Below are 11,709 nucleotides of genomic sequence, written 5' to 3'. Positions count from 1 at the left end.
TTCACCATTTTCAAGGCAATCTCTCAAGTCACCTCCATTTGCTGTGCATTGGCTCACGCTGCCAATCAGGCTGCATGCATGCAAACTGGGTCCCTTCTGGAAGCAGTTCACACAAAAGGCACATTCTGCACATTCCTGCACCTGCTACTGACCACTCCAGCTACAGTGTAAAGACAAAAACTAGCACAAAGTAAACCTCCCAAAACATGCAGAGAAGGGATGCAGCGTGCTCAGCATCCAGTGCACGGCCACGTGGATCAGCTCCGACGCTGGGTGCTGTGACAGTGGTGGCAGCTGCTGTCATTGCCCTTGCCAGGGCAGCACTCCTCACCTCAGCACAGCACTTAAAGCCCCACTCAGTCTGGGAGCTCCTCAGCCTCCTTCTGCTGAACACCCAACAGTGACATCCTCTTCATCATTAGATCCTGAAACGCTTTGAGATGTTTTATTGTCTTGGATGCTTGCACTTCACAAGCTGGGGGCCAGCATTCCTTCTGAAATACTCAACTCCAAACTGAATTGGGGTACCTTTGAGATTACAGGCTGGATGGAAAGAAAACCACTTCCTACATCAGCATGACTGCTGCACAGAAATATGTGCTAATAAGCTTTTAGCTTCCTCATAATGAGTCAGTTGCTAGAGTATATTTTTTTTTATTACTTTCTTACATACAGGTGTCTAAACTCTGATTAGGTTCTCTTCCAACTATCAAAACCAGCTCTCTAAATTTAGAGCCAAGGTACAAATTAGGAAGCTGATTTCCCTCAGCTTCTCATACAGAAGAGCCAGACAGACTCCTCCAGAGGGCAATTTTGATCATAAGAACACCTACTTAATTACCATCCCAGTATAGTTAAAAAAATAACACAAAAAACTTTTGGCTTGCAATTTTTTTATTACGATGATACACAGAAAAGTGATCACAAAAGGGGATGAAAATAGTTGAAAATTTTGAAGAAAATAAAAAAAGGTAAATCCGGCAAAAATTACCTAATAATTGTGAAGAAAGTTTCATTTCCCATCCTTAAACACACCCTATAAAACAGCTTCCTAAAGCAGTAAGAATAAATACTGGATGCAATTACAGCTTCAATATATATCTTTCATTTTTTCAGCCTTCTCAAAGCACTAAATGCTTCTGTCTTCCAGGTGGTGAAGTGCATATTCCTCAGTACAGGGACAAATCCAGCTAGAGAAGGGAAATAATAAAACAAAGCAAAAATAACCCAAATAACACAGCTGCTTAGTCTTCAGTGAAGTATGCTTCCAGTCCTTCCAGTTCAGTATCAGCTTTTTCATTTGAAGAGGCAGGAGTGGAACCTGAATTTATGCTTTCCTGACTATTATTTTTTTGTTGAAAGTTTCCCGAGTTATTGAATTCCTTCTTCGGTTCTCTACCACCATTTAACAGCTTCTGACTCTCTGTGAAGTACTGATTAGGATGATTCAAAGAAAACCCAATGTCATCAATCTGCACATAAAAGGAAAGGAACACCAAGTTATTACACTTACTTCTAAAAGTTCTCATCTTCATATTCAAGAACAGATTAATTAACAATTTAATAAGTTCCAATTTTGTTGAAGAAAAAGGCATTGGTTTGTAAATAATGCTTCAGTAAATGTTAGCATAACACAAATCTAGTTTCATCAGAAATTTTCTTCCTTCATTGCAGAAATAAAATAACTTTGGCATATTCAAACATTATTTCACACTGTCTTTACTATAGTAAAAAAAATAACATCACAAAGCATCTAAAAACACACAAGTAAAATGGCATCTCTTTAGAGATGTAGGACCATTGAACCTACACCTTAAAATGGACTTTCACCATCCAAAAGAGGGAGTGGGAGAGGCTCAGAGTGCAAATGAAAGTGAAAAACACTGCTAGAAGTTGCAGCAATTGCACAGTATAAATCCAGATCTTAAGTATAAGAGTGAAACTGCAAATGGAAAAGAGGAGCTTCATGTCTTTCCCTGGTTTCCCAAGAAGGCACAAATGCAATATTTACAAGGGAGTGAGCTAACACAGAAGCCCCAGAGATCAAACTTGTCCTTGCTCCATCAGTGCCACCATCAGCACCTGACTCTAGATGCACAACCAGTACCACAGAACATTTAGTCTTCAGTGCTAAAAATACAGAAAACTAGCAGCAGAGATGTACTACTACTTTTTACTTCAGCAGATGCATTCTTTCAACTCTGGAATTATTTGAAAAATGAACATTCACTTGATGCTCTTCAAATAAAGAAAGCTTTCAGCTTTAATAGGAAGCTATTTTATGTAATGACCAAGAAGCAGAGTTATAACTTTTGTATTTCTTTTGGGAGGCTCAGAAGTTGGAAATGCTTACTTTAAAAGGTGCTTTCACCTCCTATTCAAGGCAACCTGCACCTTTCATCTGCCTGTGAGTTCATGTGAATTGTAGGAACATTTTAAAAAAAACACTGCTCTTAAAATACATTGGAAGACTTACCAAACATGGGGTACAACACACCATGGAACACTCAGAGTCGTATACCTGTTAATTTCTGCTCCCACTGCATTCCTTTTTTCCCAGAAGGGAGTGGCCAATTCAGGCATAATAAGCAACTCTGCACACACACTGAGTCTCCTGAGGACATACTGTGACTAATTTAATATGCCAAACCCCACCAATTTAAATTTCAGCTGCTTGTGAATAATCATAAAGCAGAGGATCAGTGTGTGCTCTAAATGGAACCCTGATTAAATGCATTACCACTGCCTAGCTAAGCTCCATTAGAAAATGGTGACATGGATAACAAAATCTTATTCAGACATGAATTAGCAACTGTAGTCAGTGACCTTGCTTGAAAAATCTTAAAAGTAACAGTCCTAGCACTCTAATTTGGTATTCCAAGGCATAATGAAAAAAAAAACCCAAAAAACCTAACCCAAAGTCATCACTGAATTTGATTTTAGTTTTATCTGGATGAGTTTCATCCAGCCAGCTTTCATCCAGGCTCCAATTTTCATTACATGGGAACTAAATTACTTCTTTACATGAAAATAGCTTAAAAAGAAGTGATATAGTGAAAAAGTGGCTTTCCCTTAGAAGTTGTTAATGAGCTCTGGTTGTTTTAACCTTAAAATCTCAGTTCTCATCAGACCAATTTAAGAGTTATTTTGTAACTCTTAATTTTATTCTAACTCTTCTCTCCCCAACAGTCTGGAACAAGCTGTAGAAGCAGCTCATTGTATGAATGGAGCCTACAACCATGTCTTCAGAGGTGATTGATGGTATTTGTGGGTTTTAATTTGTGTGTTTTTAAAAGTTGTCTATGGGTTGTTAGTTAAAATTGTTGATTTGATTATTCCATGAACCATTTTTTCCTTTTCAAACTTGAATGCTACTTAAATAAAACTCTATCAGATGAAGCGCAGACAACAATTAATTAAAAGAGTTTCAAATCATCAAGTTTTTCTGAGAGCTTTAAAAGAGAAGGGGGAAGATTTTTTCATTATCTTCATTTGTAATATAGTGATATAAAAAGAATTCTGTTCTCTGTAATTTTCAATAAGGTTCAGTAAGCATTTCTTTGAATAAAAATTTTCTGCTCTGCCTGGAAATTCACAAGAAATTTGAATACAGAAATGGAAGTATTTTTTTACATTAGACTGCCCATACAACTTTATGCAAGTTTTACAATGTTTTTAAGTAATATAGATCAAAGCATGTTAATTTTAAAAGCCTCATCATTAACTTAGTTTGTAAGATAGCTGAGACTTACTACAAGAAATAGAGAAAGCAGATTTCTCTAACAGCTTTGCCAATTCACACTGGTAAATCTATCTGGAATCCACCATAGCCAAAGTAAAATGTATGTTCTGTGCAGCCAAAACTTTAAGCTTTTAACATGCAAAAGTTTTAAAACTTTAAGCTTTTAACCAAGCAAAAAGACCTGGCACTTCAGACACAACTGTGTAATCCATCTAAGTAGGTGATACTAACACAAGACTTTGGATTTGGCACATTTTGCACATACTGGCTCTCACACAAACTCCACTTTAATATTGCTGCTATAGCAAATACTGTTTTGAAAATCCTGAAATAATCATTTTGAAACTGTAACATCTTTGGGTTTTAACCAAGAACTTTTAAAATGACAGCTGATAATGCTACAGCTAATATTAGAGAAAAACCACGTGGAGCAATCATGGTGCTAGAGCTTTCCTTTTGCACCCTTACTGAAGAGTTAACAAATTGCCTACATGTATTAAGATACATGGAGGCTCCTGCCAGTCCATGCACTGGGCCATACAAATGATGTTTGCTTTTGTTCTGTGGTTGTGAAAAAGTGCAACCAAAGCTCAGGAGAGGTGTAGCACTGAAGTTAACAAGCCCAGGTTACACAGAATACCCAGAGCAGCAGCTTTTGTTAGCCCATGCTGCTCGAACACAGCACTGAAGTGCAAGGACACAACCCCCATCACCACCCCCCAAAAATCTATCTCAGCATTCTCACTCTAGTCCAGCTGCCTGTGTTAGCACAGCCTTGGTGCCAAGCACTAGACTACTGAAGCTGACCCTGTGAACTTAGAGAAATAAAATCTTTAACAAGTGTCCATTACAAAGTCATTCGTAGTTAATCTTACCGACATACACCTTAACTTTCAAGAATTGCAGGCAACACCAACAGCTCTTCCCAACACATATCCAACACTTTCTTTGTAAAATTTTTGCATAATTTAAATTAAATTTCTCCATGTGAGCAAGTCCATTAACTTCCATGAAAATTTTACTTAAGATTGTTCCCTGCTCAAAGAAACAAAGTTATGCTACTTCATTCTTGTGAACTTTCCTTCAATGGAAAACTCTGCTAGTGATATACAGGAAAGGAAAGGCTTGATTGCAAGTAAAGGTCACCAGCTTCAGAGACACATCTTTTACCTCCCCATAGAAAAAAAAATTAAAAATTAATAAAGCATAGAGTTGTAGAACAGAAAAATCAGTCCAAGCAGGCTGGTAACAAGTTAACCAGCTAAATTCTGTAAAAAATTGCCATCATAAGCATGTGCCATTCAAACTACAGTGTGTGTGAGTGTGTGAGTGTGTGTGTGTGTGTGTGTATTTTGCTTTCTCTTACTGAAATGATATCAAGGGCAAAGCAGAAAGATGATTGTGAGTGCAAGCAGCAAAGACAGATATTTATATTACCACAAAATTGATAAAAATAATGCTTTTCTGGAATTTCCTATGGAAGAATGGAAAGACAGCTTTCCTAAAATGCATGGTACTGATTTATCTTTTGATGAATGTTGACCTTGGGGTCCACAGTCATCTTGAGAAATTATTATTTCTACTGACATGCGCTTACACAGAGCAAGTATTACCTAAATTTAAAACTGGATATTATTTTGAATTTCCTTCCAGATTAGTAGACTTTTTCTCACATTTTCCAAGACCATAAGACAAAGTGCTCCTCTCAAAATACAGCCAAAACAACAGTGGACACAGGCTCAGGCTACACCTTTGCTATACATTCATACATATGACATCTGGAAATATGTGAAGACAAACATTTCCACTTAAATCAATTGTGAAAATCAGTTAAGAACAAAAAAGTCAGTGGTAAATGCCTCTGGGTGGGTCATCTAATCCTCATCCATATTCTTAGTAAGGCTGTTCCATAGTCTGCTGTTTGAAAGGAATGCTTCCATTTTTGGTTTGTGAAGAGAACAAAGCTGTAAGAAGAGCTGTGCTTCACTGGGGTTTTCTGATGACAAGGAATCTTGAACCAGTGAAAACGCTGGTTCTTTGAATCAAGAAATCACACAGGAGATGGAGTGTGACCATTTATTATGTTAAAATTTTTTGGAGAAAATTTTAAGATAACTTTGCTTGCAATTAAACAAATGGGAAAGCTCTGAGAATGCCCATCTTGATTTAAAAAAATAATCACACACGACTACATATGTGAATAAACACCAAATAAAAATTAACAAAAGGTACATGAAAATGCTGGGAGATTTAATTAAGAGGTTTTAGATACTTTCCCTTCATTTTTCTAAGGTTTTTATGTGTTCTATCTAAACACATCAAACTTGCTCAATGTATGAAAGCCTACAAATTTGATTAAAAGCAGGATCTTGAAAAAGCTAAATGGCTCGAAATAGGTAAGATTCAATCATACTGACTTTTTCAGAAAGACAGCATAGTATTTTACAACACCTTGTAATATTGAGGGTATTAATAACATCAATATATAAATACAGAAAATTACAAAGGAATATTTGAAATTACTGAAAGGATAACTAACAAGGCAAAACAGCTAATGATGCATGGGCAAACTGAAAACAGCCTCTGGGCTTCATTCATGATTTCCAAGGCCTTCCTCAAGACTAGGTGGGTGAACAAAGAGGAGCAGCTACTCACATCATGGGTCAGCTCGAAGTACTTCTGGCAGGCCAGCTGGTAATGCATGCCCTTCACCAGCTCCAGCACCTGCACGGGAGAGACACGAGACACTCACAAACAGCACACGTAAAACTTACTGGTACCTGCAACAACAGGGTGCTCCAGGACAGCCCTGTGCAACAGCTCACGGACATCTGCAGCACACCACACCTGAGAATCCTACAAATAGCTGACAGCATTTTAAAAATGCCCTGGCTACGTTAAAAACAAGATAAAACCACAGGAAGGTACGCCCGACCCTTAAAATGCAATTTCAATACTCTTAACTTCAAGAATAAGTTGAATCTATATTTTGGTAATATCATTGTGACAGTTATTGTCAAACTATCATATTGCAACATCTCTTCTATAATTGCAGACATAAATCTAGCAATTCAAGTGGTTGAAGCATGAAGCAATCAAGGACATGATTTGTATTTTTATTTTCCCCATTACCAGTTCATGCAGATGCACAGCAAAATACTACTGTGCTCCCATCAAGAAAATTTAATGCAAATCCTTTAGACAAGTATCTCTGAGAGGGGAATGCTTTTACCTTCAATCAGATTTGTCCTTTTAGAAATGAAGCTATTTCTAGTCAAGCTCAGCAGAATATGTGAGTGAATAGGCTGTTTTGAACACGCATTAGGAAAATCATGCCATCTTTTGTAAATACAATTTGCTTTCCAATTCTACTTCAGGTAATCTCTTCTGTGCTGCATGAAGTCCCATTCTTATCACCAGAATGCAATGCTGGTTGAATATTTTAAAGTTTCATTACCTCCTCCCTCCTTTATATAATCAAAATGTATGCTCTCTCTGCTTATCAAACAGAGAAAATTGCTGGAATTAAGAGATAGCCTCAGTGGAAGGAAAAATAGTTTTCAAGAAATGTTAATTTCAAGCCATTTCCCAAGGTTGACCTTTGTGTCAAACACAGCAATATACAGCTTAAATCCCTGCTGTACTCATTATTGGATGGTGCCTTGTATTTATTGACAGCTATATAAATAAATTACATTTGCTGAATGGATAAAAACAGCAACACACTGCCAGGAAAGTACTTAGCCCCATTATTTCTCTGTAATAGCCCAGCTGATTACATTTCTATCTCTCTTGCCACCTCCTGCTAAACCTTCTGTAAAACACAAAGGCCAAGGCCAGCTAGGCAATGAAGTCTGAAATCTGCCACTATCTGTGTACATAAATATATCTCTATTTTTCTCCTCTCTCCTTGAAATTGACGGAAAAAATTAGTAAAGGATTGAAAAAACTCATCTATTCTTAACACCTCAATTTCATATTGCCCAACATTTGCTTGTTTGTTCTTTACAATATAATCCATGCCATACAAAAGAGCCATCTCTATTTTAAAGAAAATGCTAACCATGTTATATGTATATACTTTCTTAAAAAGTGGTTTTCACATAATATGAAGTGATTATCAGAAGACCTATTTGTCTGTTGGTTAGATAAAAGAAACATTCATGATATTCTGTAGCATTCAGACCTGTCTAACCTGAATTTCCCAGTTGAAATAAGTCAACTAATTCAATCTAGTTCATAAGTATTCACAATTTCCCCCAAATTCCTCTTATTTAATCAAGATTACATGTAATAAAATGATATAAATAAAAAGTTTTCTAAATTTAGGTGTAAACATTTTAAATCTCAGAACCTTAATTGAGCAAACAAACTCAGGTATGCACTGATTCTTAGTGTAAACCCTAAAAGAGATTAAAAAAGTTAGTATATATATCTAAGTTTCAACTGTACACATCATGGAGGACCAGGTTCCATTTTGCACATATGAAAGGGAGGGGGAATAAGGGGCACATTTAACATATTTGAAGAAGAATAGCTTTAGTAGATTAACTTGCTTTATCAGGGAAGAAGTTGCTAAGAGGAAACAAAAAAGATTAAACCCTGCAACAGAATGAAGCCCAGCTAGAAAGGAGTCTTCTGTATAGAAAAACTATTAAAATAAAACAGATTTACCATCCCTAATAAATATTATCTTTTCTGCTACATTTCTGTCCTTAATGAAAGCAAGCTTGCAGCTGTTTTTCCCTAGTATTTCCCAGAAACAGACCTGCACTCAAAGCTTCATTCACAGCAATCTTTTGCCTCTACATACATTAAGCCATTTACACTGCATTGCTTTATTTTGTAAGCAGAGGTACACACTCAAGGACTTTTCCTGTTATGTGCCTTTTTCTTCACTGCCATCTGCAACTTGCTTTTCTGATGTTGCTCTTCTGACTGCTAATGAGGCTGAGATGATGTTTGGCAGATGTATGCAGCCACCTGCTTTTACAGATCCTCAGCACTCAAAGTGAAGATGTTGCAGAGCAGGACAGTTGGGGCTCTATAATTATCCACTGTTATTTTCAACTTACTCAAAGTGAGTTTGGGTTGGGGTTTTTTTTACATTGCAGAATTAACTTATCATGAAAATCTTTCTACCATAGACTCAGTTGTGTGTGATTAATTTCTAACTTTTCCTGGAAACTTTCTTTAGCTGCAAGGGAAAATATTTTTACAGACAGCAATAACCTAAAACTTCTACAATATTAGATCAACAGGGAGAATGTTAAGTTTTTTTCCACTGTGGTGGTCTTGTGGTGGGTTTTTTTGCAGGTTTGGCAGTTCTTTTCTTTGGTGTTTTGATGGAATTTTTTTCATTCATAGAAACATACAGCTGTATCAGAGGCCTAGGCACAGACTGGTTTATTTATTTCCATCTCTGTGAAGAATCTCCAACCCACCAAAGCCTTAAATCTGTTGAAGAATATTACACAAAGTTCAGTGAGTAACTTAATCAAAACCTTTAATTTAACCCAATTATAGGGGGAAAAAAGATTTTTAAATTAAGAGAAAAATTCTACTAGAAAGAACAAGCCTTCTTCTGAAGTTATCTGCTGTTCACCGACATAAGTATTTTTCCATAAAATGCTTTTATTCCTTGTAGAAAAGCAAAAAGAACTAGTCTAGACTCTCTGTTTCTCCTGTTTGTAAACCAAGAAATTTTTACTACTTTTTGCTTTTGCTATTGGTATTGACATGATTTGGGAAGAAGGTAATTTCTGCAAGAAAACATTCTGAAACAAGTAATAGATATTTTGAAACAACTAATTCAAAGCCTATCATTTCTATCTCTCTATATGTAAGATGTGCAGGCAACAAATTACAGTGCATTTAGTACAGCATCAGAACAGATGCATTAATCACAGAATCAAAGAATGGTTTGAGTTGGAAGGGACCTTAAAGATCATCTAGTTCAGACCCACCTGCCATGGATGGAGACACCTTTCACTAGACCAGATTGCTCAGTGTCCCATCCAACCCGGCCTTAAACACTTCCTGGGATGGGACATCCACAAATTCTCTGGACAACCTGTCCCAGTGACTCATCATCCTCACAGTAAAGAATTTCTTCCTTTTATCTAATCTAAACCTCCCTTTCTTTCAGTCTGAAGTCCTTCCTCCTTGCCCTGTCACTACATGCACTTGTTCAATGTCTCATATGTAAAAACATATTTTAACATATTCTTTAATCTTTATATTCTTCAAATTGATTAGCTGTTATCAAACCTGATTTCATGAGGATTTTACCTAATTAGCAGTATACCAGAGACAGAAATGAAAAATTATACACTATAAATTCAAATGCCATGCACTTACACATCCACATATCAGATGCTCAGCCAATGCTTCTTGTCCAAGAAGCATTAAAAAAAAAAAAAAGCTACTATCACAAATATAGACTAATGTAAGGAAAATGTGAAAATACAAGTTAAATAATTCAGTTCTTGGAATAAACATCAGGATTAGCTCTCTGCTTCAAGCACTTAGATAACTAGACAAGACCTATAAGTCATCTGCTGCATTACTTTGAGATGATTTCTTCAGCAGATACAATCCTAGACAAGATATAGCCTCAGAAAATCTAGACTGGAACAACAGGTCAGATCCAAATACTTAATAGTGAGGAGAGTCACATATTCAAATGCTTTGATCCCTTTTTTCATTACTGACAACACTACAAAACGAATGTAATGAAAGCAGTCTAATGCTCAGACTGACTACTGAAGTCATGTGAGATCTGGCAGCATTTGCTCTTTACCATCATCACATCATCTTTCCCTTTTCAGACCCAGTCTTGTGAAAAAGCCCTTTAGGATGGGGTTTGTTCCTGCCATGCAGCAATCAAATGCTTCATCTGAATTGGAAAAACTCAGACACTCTTATGAACCCTAAAGGAAAGGGTGCATGTCAAGAGTATGGACAGCCCCAGAAACAGAAGGCTGAGACCAACCCTAGAAAACTGAGCACCCTGGGTAAAAGCATAACCATTAGGGCTAGACACTATCCCCACTGTGGCTCACATAACAGCCATGAGGAACAAGCTTCAAAGACAAGGAAGGGCCTTGTTTGTGGGTTTGGAGGGCAGACATGGAGCACTCTAACCAAAAGATGAAAATCACATCGGGAGACCAATTCCCCAGTGCATGGCTAAATCCAAAATAGATATTTTAAAAATTTTGCATCATTCCCAGAATTTTGGAACAGAACAAGGAATGAGCATAAGAGGTCCTGAGCCCCAGAAAAAAACATACTTTTTATTGAAATACAAAGCTGAAAGGTCAAGCTCCAAACCATTAATTAAAAATAAGTATCTACCAGTTTGTAAGGGAGCTCTCATTGGACCTGGAGTTAACAGGCAGCCTAAGAGTCAGAGGGTATGGTTTGAGTGAATGCCAGTCTAGTTACATGAGACCATTGAAAGACTGGTAAACCATCCACTCCTAATGTCTATTCACAGAGCTAAAGGAAAAAAACATTTCTGATACTCAGCAACCATCATCAACATCAGAGAAGACTCCTAAAAGCCCTGTCTGGACTGAAGGATCCTGACCTGTTCTTAGTCACACAAACATTACTGGACCATGAAAACAGAGCAAAAAGGAGAGGCAGCAATAATGACAACTTGGAGACTGATGGCAAATATTTTTCTTCTTCTTCTCCTACTGGATATCTCAAAGACTGTCTGATGTAAAAGATTAATTTCTCAGAAGCCAGGCACAGCCAACATTTTTTATTTTACATTATTTTATTTTATTTTTATTAGGTTTTGCATGGAGGGTGTATAATTTGCTGGGGGTTTTTTTGTTTAAAACTAGGAGTGGACACTGAAGAGCCCTTTACCCTAATTGCACTTAAACACCACAAAAGTCATGGAAAGGACAATATCCATTTCTGGGCAGAAAGATGTTGATGGAGACAGTTTT

At 36.9% G+C, this 11,709-nt stretch overlaps 1 protein-coding gene across 1 annotated transcript in view; it reads right to left on the bottom strand.

Moving 5' to 3' along the window:
- Positions 1 to 880: 880 nt before the first annotated feature.
- Positions 881 to 11,709, bottom strand: part of PRIM2 (DNA primase subunit 2) — a 91,705-nt gene continuing 80,876 nt past the window's right edge. The window contains exons 12-13 of the mRNA XM_064710090.1: positions 6,398 to 6,466; positions 881 to 1,472 (exon numbers count right to left, since the gene is read on the bottom strand). Of these exons, the coding sequence (XP_064566160.1) occupies positions 1,245 to 1,472; positions 6,398 to 6,466 (297 nt within the window). The 3' untranslated portion in view covers positions 881 to 1,244. The remainder of the gene's footprint in view (positions 1,473 to 6,397; positions 6,467 to 11,709) is intronic.

The sequence above is a fragment of the Zonotrichia leucophrys genome, chromosome 3 (genome assembly GCF_028769735.1).
Source record: "Zonotrichia leucophrys gambelii isolate GWCS_2022_RI chromosome 3, RI_Zleu_2.0, whole genome shotgun sequence".
Lineage (NCBI taxonomy): Eukaryota > Metazoa > Chordata > Aves > Passeriformes > Passerellidae > Zonotrichia > Zonotrichia leucophrys.
The sequence above is the reverse complement of the archived record's forward strand: the minus strand, read 5'-3'. Positions and strand labels throughout refer to the sequence as shown.